The 23877-nt window shown below is 38.8% G+C and overlaps 1 protein-coding gene across 2 annotated transcripts; it reads right to left on the reverse strand.

Annotated features, from left to right (window-relative positions):
• Window positions 1-7220: 7220 nt before the first annotated feature.
• On the reverse strand, window positions 7221-23427 carry CLDN1 (claudin 1). Of its 2 annotated transcripts, XM_067738406.1 has the most exons (4): window positions 22940-23427; window positions 14058-14222; window positions 11559-11643; window positions 7221-9850 (listed from the first exon to the last, which is right to left on the reverse strand). In XM_067738406.1, the coding sequence occupies exons 1-4, from the start codon at window positions 23160-23162 to the stop codon at window positions 9688-9690; spliced, it is 636 nt and encodes a 211-aa protein (XP_067594507.1). In that variant the 5' UTR covers window positions 23163-23427; the 3' UTR covers window positions 7221-9687. The 2 variants fall into 2 exon arrangements, with proteins under 2 accessions (XP_067594507.1, XP_067594508.1); XM_067738407.1 differs by lacking the exon at window positions 11559-11643.
• Window positions 23428-23877: the final 450 nt, after the last annotated feature.

A 23877-nucleotide genomic window follows, 5' to 3' on the forward strand; every position in this document is an offset into this window, starting at 1 on the left:
TTACCAATCTGAAGAACATGAAATTAATCATTTTTCCTGATTATTAGTGGTCATTCAAGTTTCTTATCACAGACCTGATTTGTATCCTATTTGATTTATTTTTGTTTCTTTTTATCCATTATTTCTGTTTTTGTGGCCTGAGCTATACACTGCACAGCCTATAGGGGGCATCATTCATGTAGACTACTGTGAGGATGGTGTCAGTCTGAGTTTTTTCAAAAAGATGGCTCTGAGGCAAAGACTATGTTTTATTCATCTTTCTACAGAGGGTCTGTTTGGGTCAAGATTCTGTTTGGGTCAAGATTTGGCACAGAGTAAGCACTAAATTAATGTGGCATTGAATAGAGGATAGTTTCACTGAACATTTCAGCAAAATTGCTTTGTTTCCGACATCTTATGAAGAAGTAAAATATGTAGTAATGTGGCTGCATCTAGACATTATTTTTATTGTATCTACATTTTCTGTTTTATCCTTTTTTTTTTAAGAAGGTACATTATCAGAAAATGTGCATGTCTATATGATACATTATGATAACTTGGCTTCTTAATTTTCTAACATGGGGTTCTCAATGCTGAGTCTATATAGTATTCTGCAAGACAGACAAAGAGGTAGGTTAACATACAAAATCAGAGAAATACTCTACCCAATCAACTGTACACTTGAAATTGTCAAGGTAAAGGCTTCAATTTCCCCAAAAGAATTATGCCCGAGAACCACAATCCTTTACATTTGTTCAATATTTTTGGTTTACAAAGGACATTCATGTATATCATGTCACTTGACTTCCACTAAAATCCAATGGGTTAAGTTGGACACATATTACTACTGAAGCTAAGAGGTATTGGCAACTTGGTCAAGGTGTTGTAGCTAATGAGGCAGGCAAAATCTGATTTTAATGGGCAGCAATGTGCCCATCTGTGATACTATACATCCCAACTTCACTCGTTGCTAGATGTGACCACAGAAACACCATTTTATCCAGTGAGACATAAAAGTGGAAATTGGCTGAGGATTTCTTTGTTTTATAATGTATATCTTTATTGTCTTTTCTAATACACTATTTGCTACAAACCAAAGAATATGTATGTAATATAAGTGTCGAAGAATAATAATTATATAATGAATACCTGTGAACCCACTCACTTCCTAACCCAAGGAGTAGAACATAACCAACAACACTTATATGCCTGTAAGTTCTTCACCTATCCAACCACTGTTTTCTTCCAGAAGTAACATTATATTGAATTTTGTGTTTATCATTTCTGTTTTTCTTTTTCCATAGTTTTATCTCTTATGTATAATGCCTTAAAAATATATTTTTTAGTTTTGCTAGTTTTGAGTTTTATAAAAATGATATTATGCTCAGTGTGTTCCTCTGGGACTTTGTTTTTTTCACTCAAAATTATTTCTTAAAAACATCCATTTTATGTACAACTATATTCTATCTATTTTTACTGCCATAAGATATTCCATTGTGTGAATATACCACAAATTATTTACCATTCCCCTACCAATGGACATTTGAAAGGATTCCAATTTTCTCACTATTGCAATTACTACAGTTGTTATTCTTATATGTGTGTCCTTGTATATATGTAAGAGTTTCTCCAGTAGTGAATTTTTATATGAATTTGGGTATTTAAATTTACAGTATAATGCAATATTTCAAAATTTGTTGGACCAATTGAGAGAGACCTACCACCATTGATCCACATTCCCTTCAACACTTGTATTATTAGACTTCTTAAATGTTGCCAATCTAGAGAATATGACTGGGTCTAAATTTGCATTTTTATTAATTTTATTAATAATCTTTTATTATTAAGGTTATTACTAAGGTTGAGCATATTTTCATACTTTTAATGACTTTGCATCATTTATCTTTTGTGAAATGACTTTGCATGACTTTTGCTTATATTTCTATTGAGTTGTGTTTTTTAATTGATTTATTGGGGTTTGTTTTAGATTCTGGATATTAAATCTTTGTTTATTATATACTAGGTGGTGGTTATCTCCTCCCCATTATAGATTGTCTTTCTTTGTTCCTATTATGTCTTTGATGAACAGAAGTTCTTCAGTTTAATGTAGTTGTATATATCCTTTTTTAAAAATATGGTTTGCTTTTTGTGTCTTATTTAATAATAAAAAAAACCTGTAATTCATGGTAAATAATTCATTCTCCTATTTTTTTATTCTGACATTTTTTAAGTTTTGGTTTTCATATTCAAGTTTTTAACCCAAATGGAATTGACTTTTGTATATGGTAGGAGTTAGAGATTATTTTTCCCCCACATGGATACCCAATTTCCCCACAACATATATTGAAGCATCCCTCATAACTCCACTGATCTGCAATACTGTCATGTCTTATATCACGGTTTTACATATGCTCGAGCTATTTTGAACTGTTCATCCCACTGTTCCCATCTCACTGTTAAGTTAGTTTTTCCTTCCACTGGGGATTTCTGAGAAAGTTTTGATTTTCTGATATACGTGCTATTACTTTCTAGCTTTCTCTTTCTTCCTCTTTTTCTTCTTCATCTTCGTATGTTGAATAAGGCAATGAGGGTGAAGGAAGAGTAGCAGTCTTGAAGCCATAAAGTAGCTATGAGAATGGAAGCCACATACTAAGAATGATAAAGTATGGAGATAGAATATACCTGGTTATTTGGCTGTATTACAGATTCTTCATGCCATATTTGGATTACCTACCTCTGGATGACTTGTTATATGAAACAAACAATTAACCACTCTATGTGGTTAATTCTCTGTAGTTTTATGTGAAATTCAGGAGGTGCGCTATTTACATTTCTCTTCAGATAAGAATCTGCCATAGTGGGGACAGTTTGCCAACGGCTTTCAGCTGCACTGTCATTGGGATCTGCTGCAGCCTTCCAGCTGAAGCCACACTTTTGCTGGACAGCTCCCAGATAATGACTAAGTGCAGCAGGGGTGCTAGAGCCGGTCCATCTCTGCCCAGTGCAGGACTCTTCTATGGACGTCCTTTAAACCACAGCTCCCCATGGCCTGGCCCCAAGACTTTCTCAGAGCTGCACATCAGGTTGAGGCTTTTCCTGCAGAATTATCCTCCCTTCCTTCTCTCCTTTCACAAGTGTTAGGCCAGGTTGTGTTGACTAACTATGGCCCATGGGCCAAATTTGGATCATATCCTTTTTTTTTTTTTTTTTGTATGCTCTGTAAGCAAAGAATAGTTTTTGCATTTTAGACAGTTGTAAAACAAAAAAAGCAAAGAAGAATATGTAACAGAGACTATATGTATCCCATAAAGCCTAAAATATTTACTATCTGGCCCTTTACAGAAAGTTTGCCAACCCCTGTAAAGGCTTTCCTGTCTATTCCTGCTTTCTTTACCCTTGCTCTTCCACAGGAATTAGCATTCCACCTCTTGCAGTTCTAACCCTGTCTTGACATTCTGCTTCCCAGAATACTTAAACTGAGACATTTGGTCTCTGCTACTACATTAAATTATTAAAATATAATCATTAAAAAGTAGATTAGTAAAGGGCAGAATCAGGACCAAAATCCAGGGCAGGCCTATGACTCTAACACACCAGACTTCCTTGAGGATAGTTTTGAGAACACTAGAATGAAAAATTTGGAAGATAATAAAATATTCAATAATGGGTAAAATAGATTTGGTTTCTACTTTTATTGCCTTTTTAACCTAGTGATTATAGGTATCAACTTAAATGTCCAAAGACTGGGACGTATTTTCAACTTGGTAAGTCATATGAAACAAATGTTTGACTTCTCTCTTCTTTTGAAGACACTTTCTTCCCTCTAGATTTCCACACTCCTGCCTTTTCCCACTGTCTACTGGTCATCTCTACTTGGATGTGCAATAAGTATCTTAAACTTAACATGTCCAAAATAAAACTTCTGATTTTCTCTTCATACCTACTCTCCTGTAGTCTTCCCTCTCTGGTTTTTGGCAGCTCCATCCTATCAATTGTTTGGGCCAAAAATCTTGGAGTCATCTTTGACTCTTATTTTAACATGACATCTCACATCCAGTCAATCAGCAAAACTGGCTGGCTCTACTTTAGAATGTTATCCAGATTATAACCACTTCTTACCACCCACTGCTATCACCAAGCCACCTCTTGCCAGAATTATTGGTAATATCCTTCTGTCTGAACTCACTGCTTTTCTCCTTGCCCTCCTATAGTCTATTCTCAACACAAAAGAAAAAAATACATCTTAATTTAGATCTTGTGCCTTCTGTGCTTAAAACCTAACACTGTTTGTTCCCTTTACTTAATAGTAGATGAAGTCCTTACAATGGTCCACCATGCCCTATACGATTTAGATTCCCCTTCTCTTCAAGACTTCATCTCTTATTACTCTCTTCTAGCTTAAAGCATTCCAACCACACTGGCCTCCTTACTCTTTTTATTCCACTTTTGAGCATTTAAACCTGCTGTTTTTTAGGAATGTTCTTTCCCCTAGATAATTGATTTGCTTCTTATTCTCCTTGATATTGTTTCTTAAACATCACCTTTTCATTGAGGACTTCCATGACCTTATTATTTTAAATTGTTACCCTCTTCCAACCTTCCCAGTCTTGCCTACTTTAGTTTTTATCTATATGGTTTATCACCATCTAATATACTATATATTTAGCATGTTTATTTTACTGTCTATGTTCCCATATAGAATGTAAGTTCTAGGAGCGAAGGGTTATTTGTCTGTTTTATTCATGGTGGCTACGTTGCACAAATCCAGGGCCACCATTTCCTTTGTGGCAGAAAATACTTGGCAAATATTAGCTTCTTAAAAATATTACTAAATGAATGAATGAATGTTTATGAACTCTGCATGGTAACAGTATATTACTATACACTTGAATGGAAAACAAAAAGAAATCAAAATTATTTTTACTATGTGATACTATGAAAAAAAAGTAAAAAATAGCAACAGGGCTTCCCTGGTGGTGCAGTGGTTGAGAGTCCGCCTGCCGATGCAGGAGACACGGGTTCGTGCCCCGGTCCGGGAAGATCCCACATGCTGCGGAGAGGCTGGGCCCATGAGCCATGGCCGCTGAGCCTGGGCGTCCGGAGCCTGTGCTCTGCAACTGGAGAGGCCGCAACAGTGAGAGGCCCGCATACCGCAAAAACAAAAACAAAAACCCACCAACAAACTCCAAAGCTTATCTTTGGGAAAGAAAAGGCTGCTAGAAAAGATCACATCAAATTAGTAGTAGTTTTGCTTTTGAATAATATGGCTATTACAATCTTTAAAATAATTATTTCTACTTTTCTATATTTTTCTACTTCATTATTAATACATTTTAATTTTATTATCAGGAAAAATAAATATTGTGGTAAAAAATAATTTTCAAAAATAGATTCCTTTTTCCTTGCTGTATTAGAGGTCATTTTTCTTTCATGTATTCCACTCCCATCTCCAAGGAAATATTCTCTGCTACCCCTGACCCTTGTTTCAGATGTCTGCTTATTTCAGGTCTCTCATAGGCTGTTGGACTTTTTATAGTTAGGCAGCAGCAATAGACACCTGGGGAAAGCACAACGTTAATGGAAATAGGAAACTTAATGGACAAAACTGATTAAAAGGAAAAAAGCCCCTTTGGGAGAAGAAAGTGCTCTGGTCCAGGTCATCTCAGCTAAGAAATACTTGTCCAGTTTTCAAACTTTATCTTTCCCCAACTGGCTAGAGTGTGTGTGTGTGTGTTTGTGTGTGTGTGTGTGTGTGTGTGTGTGTGTGTGTGTGTGTGTGTGTGTGTTTACTTTTTCTTTTTGGGGGAACAGAGAATAAAAGCAATAAATCATGGAAATTATTACATAAATAAAATCAAATCACAGAAATGTTATTCAATTAAAAATAAATGTAGCAAGATTATACTTTGGCTAAGGACTTTCCTGAAATTATCATATAACAAAGGAAAATAACTCAGTGATTATAATACGATAAACACTTATACTCTTGAGCTAATATTATTTGTTAAACAGAAAGCTGTTCTTTAAACGAGAATTTGCTTTGTATTAATGACTATTGGTGGTGACTTAAAAAATAATAGAAAATGACAAGAAAGAAGGTTATTTGCCAAAGAAATATGATAACAGCTTCTGAAGACCATCTCCGTTTAACTCCTTCCCTCCTCTCACCAAAATAAACAAACAAAAAAACCCCTAAAACCAGAAAATAGAACCATAATGTTAGAGAAAGGGTAGGAGACTTCAGAAATCTTATACCTGAGCCACACTCAAAAGGAAGGAAAAAAACCCATTACCAGATTTTCCTAGGATTAACAACAGGCTTTAAAAGGCTGGAATGTGGGAATGGTATGGAGTTTTCCCTGGACCTGGGCACGGATCCACATAGAAAGTACTAATTGATGAGTAGGAGAAACGACATGATTTGCAGGACAATGTCATCCATAACGAGGAGCTCACACAGAGGGGGTGTCTACTTCGTATGACTGACAATCCAGGTTTTCTCTTAAGAGTACTTGTCAGGAGCACTTAGGAATTGTATTACCTCTCAAACTTCAGGGGCCTGGACCCCTCCTCAGAAATTTAAATTCTGTAGAAAGAGTGGGGATTCTGATGTATCTGCTTAATTTAAAGGGACTGAGAATAATCTTAGTCTCTCACCCTTAAGGCTAATGTCCACATAGAGCTCCACATAGAGCTGCAATCCTTTGTTTACAAGCCTGTCTCTTTAATATGTAAATTGCTTACAGAGAGGTTACAACTAAGGCTTTATCAATTATTGATATTTTCAGATAACAGGTGAATGAATTTCATCACTTGCTTTCCTAAGAAGTAGTTTTGGTAATAGTCATTACAAAAACAATAATGGATTTCTGGCTGTCCTTCTCTCTTCCAACTTGTGAGAAACACAACTGCCTTAAGCTTTCACGATGATTTACAGTTGGTGATTTTATCCCTTAGTCATTTATTGTAGCATGTCCCCTTTCTATGGATGGGGAAAATGAAGTAACGTCTCCTGACGTTCTCTTGTATCACCACCCTTGACGAGGAAAAGCATAGTTGGAGAGAAATAGGGCATTCCAGTGGGTGGAGCCACTCAAAAAGTTGACAGGTGGTGGTGCAGAGGCACCACAGCTCTTTTCTAGTAACACATGGTGAGTCAGATCCTATCCCGAGCCATCTCTTCTTCCAAGCATGGCAATCTTGAAATAAATGATTAAAAAAAACAAACAAAAAAAACAAGGTTTATTTTATATTAAAAAAAACACAATTTATTGAAAAAGAGTAACACTTTATACAAATTCCCATTACAAAACCCTAAAATACCTATTTGTCTGTTTCCAGGTATAGTAGCAGAGTACAAAAATATCAAAATTGGATAAATTTTGGTGTAACCATTCTGTTGGCCATTTTGGACTATAGATTTCAGAGTTTAGCAACTAGCAACCACATGTATTTATACTTGCCCATCATTAGGATCTATGTAGGTAGCAGAAGTTCTTTGAATTATACATTCTAGGAGCACAGACTTTCAGGTTTGGAAGACACACTAAAATTTACTAGGTTCAAATCATAGGATGCAGTCCTTTGGATAATTTCCCCTATATGGTTTCACTATGAGTTACATTCCCAAACTACCTATCCTAGCAGTGTTAGCTGCCAGCTAATAGCAATACCTCTGATAACATCGCATAACAGATATCCACCTTGTATACCCTTGCAAGTTACTAAAAGTAAAAAAATCTTCCATTCTTTGGTTTGCCAACATGTACACTTCTGTTTCACCCATTACATCTGCAAACTTGTCCTAGGTCAAGTCCGCATTCCTGAAAGGAGAAAAGCTTAGCCACAAAAAGCATCAGGCCATAGTGACTGAAGAAAACTAAGACTGCCCCAGAATCCTTTTCCCTTAGTAATCTGAAATTCACTTTAGTGTCTCATCACTCGAGAGGTTGGTTAAAGCAAGAAACCTATTGCTTACAGTTTGTCTCTTTTCAGTCATTTGAAAAGTAATCCAAAACCTATGCACTTAAATTCCTTAATTCTTTCCCTTAGTATAATACTTTTTACCTCACAAAATCACACTTACATGTATCCCATCTCACTGGATCCCCACAACAGCCCTGAGAGGTAGGCAGGTCAGGAAGTACAATCCTCTTTTTATAAGTGAAGCAGTAAATCTAGGGCAACCAAGCGCCCTGCCCAAACTCACACTGTAATTGAGAGCACCAAGACTCACATCAGGTCTCCAGACACCAAAGTCAACACCCTTCCCATTACATCATTTTGCTCGAGTGAAGGAGCATTTTCCACAGACTGGAAAACTAAGGGCAATTGTTAAAACGGAACAGAGCACCAACAGCATGGTGGCCACCGCTGAAAGGAAGGAAACGGGCCTGTGGAGAAAGGAAGGTGCCGAACGATGGGATGCCTGCGTGTAGGTTTGGTTCAATGACTTCTTAACAGACAATTTAGCAAACAGAGACACTACTTAGGCATATTTCATGTTCAAAGAATGAGCATAATATCAACTAATTAATACTTACACCGCTCTAGCAGCTGGTTAAGTATCATTATCTCAATTTCACAGATGGGAAAAGAGGAGAAAGATTAAGTGACCTGCTTACAGCTACAGAGAGAATATTTGTCATCAGGCTGTCACTACAGAAAGTCTAGCACTTCATTCAGACAAAAAGGTCATCCCTCTCTGGGACGAGGTAAACTATACGAGAAAACAATACAGTTTGAGGAAGGGGACAAGAAAAAGGTAGTTTGGGAGGATATACAACTGTGAATAAGTAGGTCAAAAAATTCAATCAATAGAACTGTGTCACAACACTTGGGAAAGCAGCACACAGCTCCTCAATGGGACAAATATTTTCAAAGCAAACAAGTGTGTTACAGGTCAGAGTACAGGGAGCATATGGGAAGGTCAACAGGAATATACCATCTGGTCACACAGAAAGATCTGCTCCCAAAACTCTGATCTGTAAGAGATTCTTACCGACTTTAGGAATTACACTGTAGGCATAAAAACGTGTTATCAGAATCGAGAGTTAAGCCCAATCTCACAAAAAACAAAGTCATGAAGAATGACTGAATGGTAACAGAGCAAGCGCTATAAGATCATAGTAAAAAAAAAAAAAGTATGATACAAACATATGAAAAGGGCACATGTGAAGAGCTGAAATAATTCATACTTGGTAAAGTAGGTCAGGTCTTCTGTGAAAGACATTAAAAGCTGATGAAGGAGGGTAAATGATATTTGACCTATTATATATGTATACATAAAGAAAGAAGAGAAGAATACCAAATAAACTACTTATTTAATCAATATAAATATATTTTTCTTTTTTTAGATATATTTTAAGAATGCTGGTACCAACATAATGAGGTTTTACTACCTAACTTTTTTATAGAAAAACATGTACATATCTATATATATTTAAGGAATGCCCTCTCCCCACATTTGAGATGATGACTCAGTGGGAAGCAGTAATACAAATAGAAAAGGCTTCCCTCTTATATTGAGGAAAGGAGATAAAATAAGACTATGTCATTTTTAGCAATGGGTATTTAACAAAATATGTTCTTTTGATAATACCACAGTTCAGACTACAATAGTCAAAATCTAAGACCTTAACGCCAATACAGTATTTCAATGTTCATTTTCTGATTGTTCCAACAGGGTTGTCTCCTTTTGCTTCTGTGTCACACGTAGTCTTTCCCACTGGAAGGTGCAGGTTTTGGATAGGGCCTTGGTGTTGGGTACGATGTTGCTTTCTGGGGACAGGAGCAGCAAAGTAGGGCACCTCCCAGAAGGCAGAGGGAAGCAGCAGCCCAGCCAGTGAAGAGAGCCTGACCAAATTCATACCTAAAAAGAAGAGACAATGTATTTGCTTAATCAGTGAATCACTGGAAACTTCTCTAATATAATTAAAGAATGAAATCAATATCACACTCATTATATTTTTTCTGCTGAAAAAAAATCCCCCATGATCCCTTTAAGTTCTGCGAAGTACTTTAAGGTTTGTGGACACACACACGAGCATGTTCACATTGCAGCTGTTGACAATTTGCAACAGTAGATCAGGCAATGTGGCATGCAACGCCAGGTTAATTATACAAATAGTTCCAAAGACTTTTTCATGTGTAGGAGACTTGTAAAGCATGTTTATATATACCTGGGAAGTCAGGTTTGGACAATGGTTCCTAGGCTAAAACTTAACAAGTCATGCTATCACCAAGTAGCAACCAAATTCTACAAAGAAACTGCTAGAGGGTGTTGGAGACAGAGTTTTCAATAGTCAATCACTGATAAGCACTGAAATCTGAAATTTATGGTTTTGTGAAAAAGACTTCTAATCAGCTCATAGATCATTCTAGGTTAAGTTGATCCAGGTGGATGTATGAAGCCATACTTCTGGGGAGAAGATCTGTGACTGATGGTGGACAATAAGGAGAGAGAAGGGCTGGATCTAGAGTTATAAGGCCTGAGTTTGAATTCTGATGCAAACTCTCAACTGCTAAACTGTGGGCCAGTAACTCCTCTTCTCAACCTCAGCTGCTGCTTCTCTTAAAGCAGGATGATTCCATCTGCCTCACTGGACTGCTTTCAGAATCATGTGAGACAATGTAAATAAGCGTACGGTGCCTAGTAATTTATAAAGTGCTTTCATATCCATTACTGGTAAAATTTTAGCCTACTGACCTCCAGCAGATTCTGTCCTTACAGTGTAGATCTTATGGGATGGGTCCCAACACAATCACTGCAGTATGTGTTCTCCTCTACGTGGGTGATTTTATACAAAGAAGCATACCTTATCTCTCCACCACTGGGATTTTTCATCCATTCGTCTTAGCGCTCAACAAACAATAATTACATCTTAACATTCTGACTCAGAATATAGTTATTCGGCTTTAAAGATGTGAACACAGTGAGACAAAGAGCCGTGTCTCTGATCAAAGGGTGTCATTACGTGAGAGCCAAGAGTCAGCCCTTTAACTTCCACAACTTGCAATATTAAGAAGGATGACCTTTCTAAAGTTATTTTTATGGTTGTGATGGAACACAATATTTCAAAGTGCTAACTTTTCTTTTTCATAAATAAATTGTTTTTTCATAAACAGGATTAAACCATTAGAAATGACATTATTTGTTAACCTCTACAACAGTACTATTTTTGCAATCAGTCATAAATTGTGTTTAGTTACAAATAATCACAAGTGTTAAAAGTTTCAGAATACACTTCAAAAATAAAATTTCAAACACGTTGGTATCTTTATTCATCTTAAAAACATTTTTTAAATATGAAAAAAGGTCCAGCATACACTTGGAAAGTATACAGCTTAGAACTTTTCTACTTCGAAGTTCATTTTGTTATCAATACAGGCTGTTAAAGCAATGATCAGACTATTTTTAACATGAGGCACAGGCCATTCAAATTATTTTCAAGTTTGACAGAAGTTCCATAAAATTCTGGATAGCAAATCTGGGAAGCTACGGCACAAGCTGGACTTTGCAGAACACTAAAAGGGTATTTTCTCAGAGAACAAACTATTTTAGGAGTGAACAGCATTACCTGGCATTGACCGGGGTCATGGGGTCATAGAATTCTTGAACAATTCTATTGCCATACCATGCTGTGGCAACTAAAATAGCCAGACCTACAGAAATTCAAAACAAAAGACTGTTAATCACTATGGAACACTGAGCATAAATATACGGCTCATTAAATTTACAAGTATTTTACAAGAATTAAATCTCATCAATAGTGCTGACATTTTTAATTTAATCCATTTTAATTCAGACGACTTTAATTTAGGGAGATTAGAGGTTCAGACATGATTTATTCTAAGTATTCTCTTAAGACAGATGAAAATATTAGGTGGGAGTTAGGCATAGTTTATAATGTTCATGTCATTTTATTCACTTAGAGTTGAAGGTCACCGGCACAAACAACATTCTGTTGGAAATATTCAGCAGGTTCATGTCATTTAAGATCTCTTTCAAATATATTGTTATACATCACTGTGTTAGACTACTTTTGGTAAAACCAAAGTCCTTATTAGTAAAGCTAGTCACTTACAATACAAAAGGGAAGATGAAAACCCTTCTACATTCTCCTTGACCAAAACTCAAAATTCACATTTCTTTTTTTTTTTTTTTTTTTTTTTTTGCAGTACACGGGCCTCTCACTGTCGTGGTCTCTCCTGTTGCAGAGTACAGGCTCCGGACGCGCAGGCTCAGTGGCCATGGCTCACGGGCCCAGACACTCCGCGGCAGGTGGGATCTTCCCAGACCACCAGGGCACGAACCCGTGTCCCCTGCATCGGCAGGCGGACTCTCAACCACTGCGCCACCAGGGAAGCCCGAAAATTCACATTTCTGAAGAATCAAAATGAAAGTAAATAGCTAGATAGCAGGAACGAGTAGGACCTGTCTCAGAGTGCACTAGATCACCTGAACTCCTACAGCCTCACTGGCCAGATGTGCCAGGTCTTGCCATGAGATTCGCTGTAGTGCCACATCAGATCAATATGTGCTGAACACTCAATTTCTCATGCCTTTCATATTTCAGTAAGGCCAGAGAAACTACTTAGTCAAAATAACCCACTCTATCATTCATAAGAAGTATACAACACCTTGATTTTTCTTATCCAAAGAAATTAACTTCTTTTTATAGCCATTCTAAAAATTCATCAATTTAGACAGATTAAATATTTCTATGCTACCCCCTCTGCTCCCTTCCTCCTACAAAAAAAGTGGTCCAACCTAATTGCCTCTAATACTTGAGAGAAAACACCATTGCTTTGGCTGCTCAAGCAGACCATGCAAGTGCTGTAGAACTTGCAAGCCTCACTCCCTAGGAAGTCCCTGAGACCGGGGAAGTGATGTACCGGAGTTACAAGAAGGCAAGCGGAGGAAGGGTCCTACACAGTAAGTGCATTCACAGCCTGTGATGTAAAATCAAACTGTTGGGAATAAAATGCTATCTAGGATTAATTTGAATAAACTTTAACCAAACCTTTAGCAAAGTCACAGGCACTCTTCCTTCATTATTGATGAAATCCACATACTTTTGTTAAAGAGAAAATGAGAAAAAAGTCTAATTCTAGTGTTTCCTAGTGGTAGATTATATCACTGGTATTGTTTTCAAAAACAATAGACTACTACATACTACTATATATATATATATATATATATATATATATATATATACACACTATATATACTAGTCCATTTCAAAACAATAGACAACTAGTATATATAATAGTCTATTGTTTTATATATAAACACAATCTTATTTAATATAAACCTTATTATAAGGCTTTACAAGTGACCTGTTCATGTCTTCTTCTGGCTTTCATTTTCTCAAAGGTTACATATCAACACTTGAATAAAGCAATACATACACATTCATTTTCTATGGAAAATGTAATCTCACTCTTTTGTCAAGGTTTTTTTCCAAGGCCTTTCTCTACTGTTTTCTTTCTTAACTCATTTACTCTTATTCCTTACCATTCCAACATTTCGCCTCCATTCCAACTGACCTTTCTCTTCACTGATCTATGGGTACCACCTGTTTATTCTGGAGTCAGATCTGCCCACGTGGAATGATGTCCTCATTTTCCTCCAATAATCCCAGTCTCATTCATTCCTCACACACTTGTACGACTGACACATTCTTTATGTTCTCTCTCACCATTCCCCATCTTTCCCACATAGCATCGGAAGAGACACTACAGAAGTTTTCTGAATTACACAGAATTGTTCCTCAGTGTTTGGTAGATAGAAAAATCTCTCTTCACCTGGGGAGAATGGTTCTACCAACCAGTTGGCACCTGAAACCTCAAGGAATAGACCTGTCCACTGTGAATACAGATTTTCATTTGGTTCCTATTTGAGAATGTGAAACTCAAATGGACTTAAGGTTCCTATGTCTTCAGATTTTAAAGGAAGTGAATTCAATCGATTCAAGTGCCACAAATCCACCATAATCTCAGGAAAGCAAAAACTATACCTTAACCCATGTCAGAGAGAGTTTAATAAGGTCTAAGGGGGACAGGGCCTCTCTTACCTGAAATAAGAAAGATCACGCCCCCAATGACAGCCATCCGCATCTTCTGTGCCTCGTTGTCTTCCAGGCACTTCATACACTTCATGCCGATAGTGGCCACAAAGATGGCTACTAGTCCCAGCAGGATGCCAATCACCATCAAGGCACGGGTTGCTTGCAGAGTGCCTGACAGAAAACATTTTAGAACATGTAAAAATCACGCCTAGACCAACAAGAGAAGAGTGGTAGAAGACCGAGTATATTTCAATGTTGTATAGAAGAGAGAAAATCTAACAGGAGTCAGGAGACTCTGCTTCTAGGGATGTTTCTGCAGGTAACCAACATAGTTTCTTCTCCAGAAAAACAAATACCTGGCTGAATGATGAATAAGAATTCCTCCAGCTCTAACAGTTTATGTTTTTAACATTAAACTCAAAATCCTCTGAAAAAATAATTAATGATTTGGTTGAATAGGTTTAGCTGAACTAATACATTTTTAATCCTTACTAATGGAGTTTTTAATTCTGAAATAACAATCATATGTGTTATCCTTAATGTTAAAACATTTATAATTAAAATGGTTTACAATATATCTTGGTTAATAGTCAATAGTTTTATACTTCACTCATCAAGCTGCAGAAAATCTGGGTGGGTGAACTTGGAAGACAACTAGTGAAGTTCTCATAGATTATCATGGCTGGATAAGCAACACTTGTATCTCCAGTGATGCGGGTGGGGTGGGAGATATGAAAACCATTTTCTTAGAACAAAACATAACAGCCTTTGAGATGTTATTTTGGAACATAGTAGGTTTATATTCGGAGATATCACCAGTTTTTAAAACTATTTAAACTGCTATATTGTAAAATAGCAGATAATTCAATGTAGTATTTCTCAGGATTCCACTAATTTTCTAATTTCCTGTTATTGTCATTGGCATACTAAGTCACGATCAAATCGATAGGGCCAAGTTTGAGATTATGCCAGTAAGTATCTTAAAGAGTAAAAAGGTGATACCATCACTGTAGCGTAAAGACACACAGACTTTCAAAGAAAAAAGAGCTGAAACTACGCTGGTTAGATGAGTTTGATTAATTCTATCTTTATTTCCTCCTTCAAATAAAGATCATTATCTCTTTAACAGTGTTAACAGGTGACAAGTCTTTTTGCATATATAAATATTTACATTGTAACTAAGCGTGCTATCTTGGGTGACCTACTTATTATTCTTTGGGACCATCTTTTTATTATGTAAAGTGTGAATGACAGTTATCTCTAAGGAGAAGTTGGAACAATTGACTTCTTGATGGTCTTCAAAAGTGGCTGACATAGGGCTTCCCTGGTGGCGCAGTGGTTTGAGAGTTCTCCTGCCGATGCAGGGGACATGGGTTCGTGCCCCGGTCCGGGAAGATCCCACATGCCGTGGAGCGGCTGGGCCCGTAAGACGTGGCCGCTGAGCCTGCGCGTCCGGAGCCTGTGCTCCGCAACGGGAGAGGCCACAACAGTGAGAGGCCCGTGTACCGCAAAAAAAAAAAAAAAAAAAAGTGGCTGACATCATGGAAAGGTTTTATATCTCACTCTCTATTAAGACCTAGGCTCAGGGTCAGTATTTTCAGGGTTGAGAACCTAGGCTACAAATCATAAAGACTAAAGATTTCTAAAACTTCAATTTTAAATTGTTAATTTTTCCATCCTTGCCATAACCAGGCAATCTATGATAAAATCATAGTAACCACTTTCTGAAAGTATCAAAGGCATTTTTTTTAACTGCATTTGAGAGATATTTTGGAAGTCAAGATAAATTTTTACTTGATTCAATTAAAATCAAATCATAGGCACTTCCATGCTCCCCTCATAGATCTACTTCCCCATAAATGTGTGTGTGCAAGTGTGCACCCTACCCACACACTTACTGTAAGATTTCAGGGTGGTACAAGAACTCCTGAATCAAAACACAGGTTTCACGGACCATGGGTTTGTGACACTTCTTCCTTGGAATCACAAACCATACTGTTGCATGAAGAGGAAAATACTAAGGACTCCACAGTTATGGTGTGTCCTTCCTTTTGGTTTACCGACAGTTTTTGCAAAGACAGTCATTACTTAGAAGGAAAATAAAAAATAACTAAGCTCTTATACATAACACAGATTTCAGATTTGGTCCTAAGTTCCACTTAGAAGGAAAGCATTTCAAGCAAACAACACTGGAAGAGGAGATACTGAAAGTCACAATGATCCACGTGGAGGACAGGGGGACCACCTGTCCATTTGCCAAGGACTCTCTCAGTTTTAAAGCTACAAGTCCTGACTCCTGAGAAGGTCTTCAACCCTGGACAAACTGGCAAAGCTAGTCACTACTGGAGGATGGTAGGATGTAAAAGTAAAATGAGGTGGGTTAGCAAGGTAGGCAGAAGGCATTTATCATGTAAGACTTTGCAAGCTAGGGGAAGGGGTTTGGAGTTTATTCTAAGTGTGATCAGAAGTCACTGGAGGGTCTTTAAGAAGAGGTGACAAGATTTTTACTCTCTGTCTTCATATGATAGCCCTTCAAGTATGTATAGCCCCTTACATCTCTCACCACCTTTTGCTTTGTTTGTCCATTAAGCTCAGTTTTCCAACCCTTTATTCACCACTGTGGTTGCTTTCTCTGATCTCGAAGTTTTCTACTTTGTTCGAGTTATAGGGCCCCAAACCAGACCCAGCTTCTATAATCATTCTGATCTGTGCTTCATGTGAAAACAGCAGGCCACCAGCCCAGCAGGTCTAAGCACTTGGATCACAAGGTTTACTCTTCACGAGGAGTCTGCTGGACCTCAATCTCCTGAGTCAGGCTTGTATAAAACCATCCAGGCAGGGAGCGTACATGGATCAACCACTCCAAGGCTCCACCTGCACTCGTCCGGAATTATCTCATTTTCACTGTCTTCATCTCTAAGTTTGTTCCCCTTTCAGTTCTCAAAGAAAGCACATTTAATTCATGCCCCATTTTACTCATTCCACTACTTTTACAAAATTTCTAAGGGGGAAGGGACAGATATTTTGTTCCGTGTGGTACAAACCCTAGTATGTTTTATTTCTTTATAGAACAATGTATCATTTTCATAACGCACAAAAAATCATGGAGAAAATGGGGGAAAAAACCCGGGGGGAAAAACCTATACTCAGGAATCATGTAAACCATATAGACCAAGGAGATCATGTTTTGTTTTGAAAAATATGACAAAGCAATAGTGTTATTTTGTGAAGCAATTTTTTTTTTTCATTTACGTCCTGGTATCCACTGACTTAGGAAATGTCACAAAATCTCATCTTGCATCACTGGAGACGTCTGGATGAATTCTTAACTATAGTGATATGGGGGGGGGAAATGTAAAAAATACAAAAAAAAAGGCTGAGAATCATAACAGCATGAAAACTCACTAGTTGGGCATATGTAATGGTGAATTACAGATCAAAGTAAGCAAGTGTTGTATTACAAGTTATGAGGGTTTTATGTGCAGATAGAATCTAAACTGCACAGTTTTAAGCTGGAACCATATGAATCCTTCAAATTAAGGCTTATGGAAGCCTTTTAAGTCAGAGATCTAAAATATGTAATTGTGAGCTCCTTGATGACTTGGCCAAATATTTGTTCATATTTCCATCCAAAGCACTAAGAACAGTACCTGGCAAGCGTCATGGATTACTCAATCTGTGTTCAGTGAATTTAAATTTGAACATGTCTTTATCCTTTAAAAATTCTACTATGATAGGTAAAAATACTCTTTTGTGTTAAGCTTCATCTTTGAAATAATACTGAGAAACGCCTTCCTAGAAAGCCTCAGAATACTAAAATCTTGCTACATAAAGCCAGATCTAGTTTAGATCATTAAAAGCTAGAAACTCATCTAGGGCGAAAAAATTCATACTTTTTGTTTAACCCAATATAATTTTTAAAAATTTTCTAAATTATGTATCTAATTAGCTCCCAAGATGAAGTTTTCTTCTGGTGGAACAATGGTCAGTAGGGCAGAGAAGTTGAGAAATATTTGAAAGCTGCAAAATATTTTAGACTAGACAGATACAGTCTTGAACTATTATCTCTGAGTTGACCTGATCGGCTCAGATCTAGAAGCAAATACGTTCCTTTCTGGCCCACTAAATTTGCAGATACCTCTACAATATTATTATCAGCGACTAAAGAAGTTGTCTTTGGAGCAAACATTCAACAAGTTACACTATTTATCCTCATCATTATCAGCAGTACACGGAGAAGGCAGTCTTTTAATTATATTATACTTAGCTAGACTGATAATCTTGAGATTAAAGACTCCTTAAGGAGTTCTTACCACTTGCAACCTGAAAGTATAATTTGAAAACATACTTACAAAGATCTCTACTTATGAGACAAGAAATGAGTTAGAAGTTACTGATCTACTACAGTGAACTTAATCAACATAAGCGTAGAAAGACAAGCATAGACAAGTCAGTGGAATGTTTTTTTCTAAAGCTTTTCTAAAGTTTTACTATACAAGCAGCAGAATCTCCTTTAACTACGTGACGTTGTTCATGCTGTTTACTAGCCATATTACTATATTATTACCCTATGATTATATATCACAAACAAAGTAGATTTTAATTATGTCTCTACCCTCACACAGTCTCTCTTTGCATCAGTAGTTCCTTAATAAGTATTAGGCAAATAAATAAACTGACCACTGGCTGACTAGAACAAAAATCCTCTTCTCTCCTCTGCAATTAAAGGAACTCATCAGAGTGTCACAGAACTATACTCCCATGACTTCTTCCCTTATTAAATTGCTCACTTTTGCTCAAGTTCAAAGTTTCTCAAGAGTCCTCATTGTTAGCATTTCCATTTGATTGACTATGAACTGGTGGCCGTTGGATGTGACCTTAGGACTCCAGCACAGTCAATAACTGTGGTCTGGGAAGAGACAGGGCTCACCACTTTTTCAGGATGTGCCAAGCAGTTTTGCTACCTTGTTTGTTTCTTAGAGAAATTGCCTCATGATTAAATGTACGCTTCCATGTTACCTCTGTGTCTCTTACTCATCACTCCAATCAAGGAAACCTAAACCATGCCCCTTGCCTGTTTCTGCTCCCTCACTGCAGTTATTAACAAAGAATGTTGGCACTGGAAGGAATCGACATTTGCATCTTACCAATCTTCTTAGCTGCATTTCTAGGAACACGGATAGGGCCTGGCTCATGTTTGTCGAATGGATGAATGAGTCATGGATTCAGCTCCCCATTCCTCCTACTCTGCCCTATTTCATAAGCAGGGAAACTACAGCCCAGAGAAATTGAGTGGATCACCACTATAAACATGGCTAGTTAGTGCAAGACCAGGGTAAGAATTGAGTACTCAAGCCTGGCTTTGGGTTTTGACTGTCATCATTCCAAAAGTCAGAACTAATTCTTGAAATGGATCTGAGCACAAATGGCCCCTTAAACACCCTTGGTTCAGCAGGCATAATGCAGTCTAGGGAAGTGCAAGCGGGTGCCCTCCTCTGCCTGTGCTTCAAAGACTGTCCAAGTCAGTGATTTTGGTCTTTGATTGAGCCTAACATCATGGTGAGAGTGCTGGGAAACTTCACCCACAACCAGTACTTATTAAAGCACACCAACACACATGTGGATTCATGCAAAGCAAGTTGAACAGCCTAGAGGAACTTATAAACAAATTACAGAATCCCAAGGCTAGATGAGACTTAGAGAAAGTCTAGCCTAACCTCCCATTTGTCTGGGACTTGGATTTTTCCCTACAACATTCCTTCAAAACGCTTACTTATTCCTCTGCTTTCACACCTCCCACCATGCAACCTCCTGGGGCAACCCAGTCTTTGGACAGCTCTAGCTATTAAAGTCAAGCCAGAAGAAGCAATTAACTAAGCACATGAAATAGGCACTAGCTTGCCAAAAGTTTGAGAATTGGATCAAAACAAGGCAAGATGTACAGTTTAATCAAGAAAAGTCGACTGCAACTCTATCTGACACTCTTTTTTGTATATTCCAACTATCAGTCATCAACGTCAATAAACATCCATCCTTGGACGGAAGTGAAACTGTCTAAACCATAGTAAAACCACAATCCACGGTATAAGATTTGTTTCCCCAGGAAGTTCCCCAGTTACATTTTTATAAACTGCTTTCCATTTTCACAAACTGCTTTCCTTGTTCTTGGAAAGATACAACCCTGGCTGTATCTCCTTTCGTATATTGGCTTATGCACACCGTATCCCTATAGACACGGTCATGTTCTTTTTACAGCTGAAACTAATTAGAGAAAGGGAATAAGGGATTTGAACATATCTAGCGCTACAACCTTGATAAATCCCAGAATCTCGGCCCTAAGTTGCCAAATGGGCTCCACTGGCAAAAAGAACAAGGTACAATTTCAAGAAACTTCTAGCTAAGCTTTTTACCTAAAAGCACTTTGTGGAACACAACTTGTTGCAAGGAACACTGTTTATACGTACAGATAATCCTGTTCACCTCTAGATGTCACAGAACTATACCAAAACCAGCCAATGAATCACCTCCCCAGCTCTCTACATCAGGTGGGTGTGAGCACAGCTGTCCAGGTAGAGAAATGGAGACAGGTAGGTTCTCTGGCCTCCATCCAAAGACATCTAGTTAGTTACTGGCAGGTTGGAGAGGGTACAAATGAGTCAAGTTTCCTTCTGGGAATCAGTTTTGAGAGAAAGCCCTCCGCCCCACCTTCAATAAACTCTGGCTTTAACGAAAATGAAAAGAAATCTGATCTGGAGTTTAAAAAAATTCATCAGGAAGAGATCTCCAAAATGTGTATGGGGTAGAGGGAAGGTATTGTTTAGATCTTCTGCTACAGCTTTAAAAACTGTAACAGCTACAATTAGGAATAAGTGAAAATAAAACATTTTAACACATTATCATGAGTAGGGATGACCTGTCTGAGTATTGACAACATGGATCAATCTGATTTCATTTGGTCCTTTAAGGCAGTTAACAGGAAACCTATTTAAACGTGTAGAAAATGAACTATTTTGATCAGAGGAATCAGAGACCTCTCTGGAATTGCCCTTAGAATGGTCTCCATCTGCCAATTCCTCAACATGACATGTCTGATACAATTCCTTACATGTATTTATCCATCCATGGGTAGATTCAATGATAATATAAAGGCGTGTACCTAATATACTCCTTATGTTTGGCATAGAAGAATCCTAATACGGTAACTTTGAAAAGCTGAAAGGACAACACTAAAAAAACTACTGTATGTACACTGACTCACCAAATTCCAGAGGTACTCAAGCGGTTTAAACAGATTTGGCACAGATTTAACAACTCTAAAGTATATAGCTTTTGACTAAACCACACGCAGGAGGTGGACAAAACAACTGAAGTAAAGTTGAGCGATGACAACACTGCTTACCATCAGCACACAAAGGGGACTTGTGGGCAGGCTTGCCTGTCTAGGCGAAGACTAAGGAAGCTTTTCTTCGATTTAGTCCAAGTGCATGACAGACACAAGGTTCAGGACAACTAATGTAATATCTCAAGGAAGATACTCTAGCCATGAATTGTTATTACCTAAGTAAGTGGGAATTTAATGAGTTTCTGACAAGACACTCAAAAGCTTTTATTTTTAAAAAAAAATGAAAGGAAAAAATTCCTGTCGTCTTTCCACCGTCTTTAGGACTATTTCTCTCTATATAATCCTTTCCAACCCGACAGAGTAAGAAGCCAATATCCATTACACAGAAATTCCTTTGTGGAAGGCAGAAACTCAAGAGAAGACCCGCCCTCGCTCTCCTGAACGCTGAGCTCATCAGCTGTGTCTCCTTTGTGGCATTTGTCTTCAGTGGCTCCATTCTTCCCTTCATATTATGAAGGGAGGTTATTTAGAACTTCTCTTTGTTGTCATCCTTCTTCCACCTGCCACCCACCTTCACTTTCTAAAATAACATTATACAATCTGCCTCTTCTGAACACTCTTGGCCTGAAAGCTAAACCCTCTGGAGAATCTTAAGAGGCTTCTTCAAGGGACTTCCCTGGTCATCCAGTGGGTAAGACTCTGTGGTCCCAACGCAGGGGGCCAGGGTTCGATCCCTGGTCAGGGAACTAGATCCCACATGCATGCCGCAACTAAAAGTCCTCATGCCACAACTAGGAGCCGGCATGTCACAACGAAGACCCCTCATGCAGAGACTAAGACCTGGAGCAAGCAAAAAAAAAAAAAAAATTACAATTGCTCCTTTATTTAAAAAAAAAAAAAGAGAGTCACGCCAGGGGATGCATACGGGCTTCCTCACACTTAGTGGCTCTTAAAAGTCAAAAGAATCAAAAGATTCAAACTCAGATGAGTAGAAGACATTAGGTTGGGACATTGCATGTAGGAATGTGATTTCTCCTATGAAAACCCACAGTAAAGATAGATCGAGAAAAAAAATTCCTACATAATAACTTTGGGATTATCTATTTAATTTTACAAACTGGAGAAGCTACCAGTCTCCAAACTTTTCAAGGCATATCATTTTCTTGACCCAACTCTACAGTTCTTCAATTTTCACAGAATCTGAGAATGTCCAGGAGAGGCCTAAGAGCTCAAGTTAGAGTTTGGCCTTCACTCGCTCCATCACCACCCCAGTCGTGGGCATGTAAGATGAAACCACACCTACAGAAAAGTGTCACCCAGGGTGTCAGAGGAAAAACAAGAGCTTAGGTCTGGGCCTCCCCTTCCCCAAGCCACAGGTCTCTCTCACTTCCTCACGGCAGAGCACATGATCAGAAGACTTGATCCACTGAAGGTTGATAGACATGTAATCACGCAACAGGGTCGTTTGGTAGCTACTACTCCAAAACGGAGCCACTGGGGGGTTGAGTCCCTGGGTCACAGCTGCGGTAGTAGGGAGTGCACTCACTGTTCAGATTCAGCAAGGAGTCGAAGATTTTGCACTGGATCTGCCCGGTGCTCTGCGACACGCAGGACATCCACAGCCCCTCGTAGATGGCCTGGGCCGTCACGATGTTGTCGCCAGCGTAGGAGTAAATCCTCCACTGGGGCAGCGCCGTGCTGACGATGGAGCCAATCCAGCCCAGGAAAGCCAGGATGAAGCCCAGCAGCTGCAGCCCCGCGTTGGCCATGGCTCGCTCGGGCTCCCGCACCGGCTTGAGGGCGGCCGGTGCACAAGCGGGAGTTTGCAGGTGCGCCCCGGGACTCCCGGGGGTGGCGGAGCTGCGCGGAGGAAGTTACTGCAGGACTGCGTTACTGCGGACCCTGCGTCGCCGCTGGAGAAGCTCTGGGTCCGGGTCCGGGTTGGAGCTGGAGTTGGTAGGCGAGAAGCAGCAGCTACTTCGGGGACGGGACTGAGACGCCGAGCCGCTGGGCGCCGCGAGTTAAAGCAGCCCCGCCCCGGCCGGCCCGGCCGCCGCGCAGCTCCCCCTGGCGGTTTCGGGGCGGCTTACGGGGAAGCGAGAGGGAGAGTGGGAGCTCGCGATGGCCCACGCGGCCGTGGCCGGAAGGTCCCGCCCCCTAAGGGGGGACAGGCCGAGGAAGAGCAGGAGCGCAGAGTGTTCCCGAGCTCGCTTCCTCTCTTTTCTCCCCTAGCTCTTTTCCTCTGTTGGCCTTCCCAGGCTTTCCATTCATTCAATCTACGTTTATCCAAAAATGACTCCGTATGTCTAAACAGTAAAAACGCATAAAGATGAAAAATAGAGACCTTAAGGGGCGCACAGTTTCATTTTCAACTTTTTTCCACTATCTGATTAAAAGACATTTCCTATCTCTCTCCACCCCTCTTCCCTCCCTCACACACACTTACCTCCCTTCGGTTCAGCCTCCTTCTCCTCCTTTCCTCCC

This window comes from Pseudorca crassidens, chromosome 5 (genome assembly GCF_039906515.1).
Source record: "Pseudorca crassidens isolate mPseCra1 chromosome 5, mPseCra1.hap1, whole genome shotgun sequence".
In the NCBI taxonomy this organism is placed as follows: domain Eukaryota; kingdom Metazoa; phylum Chordata; class Mammalia; order Artiodactyla; family Delphinidae; genus Pseudorca; species Pseudorca crassidens.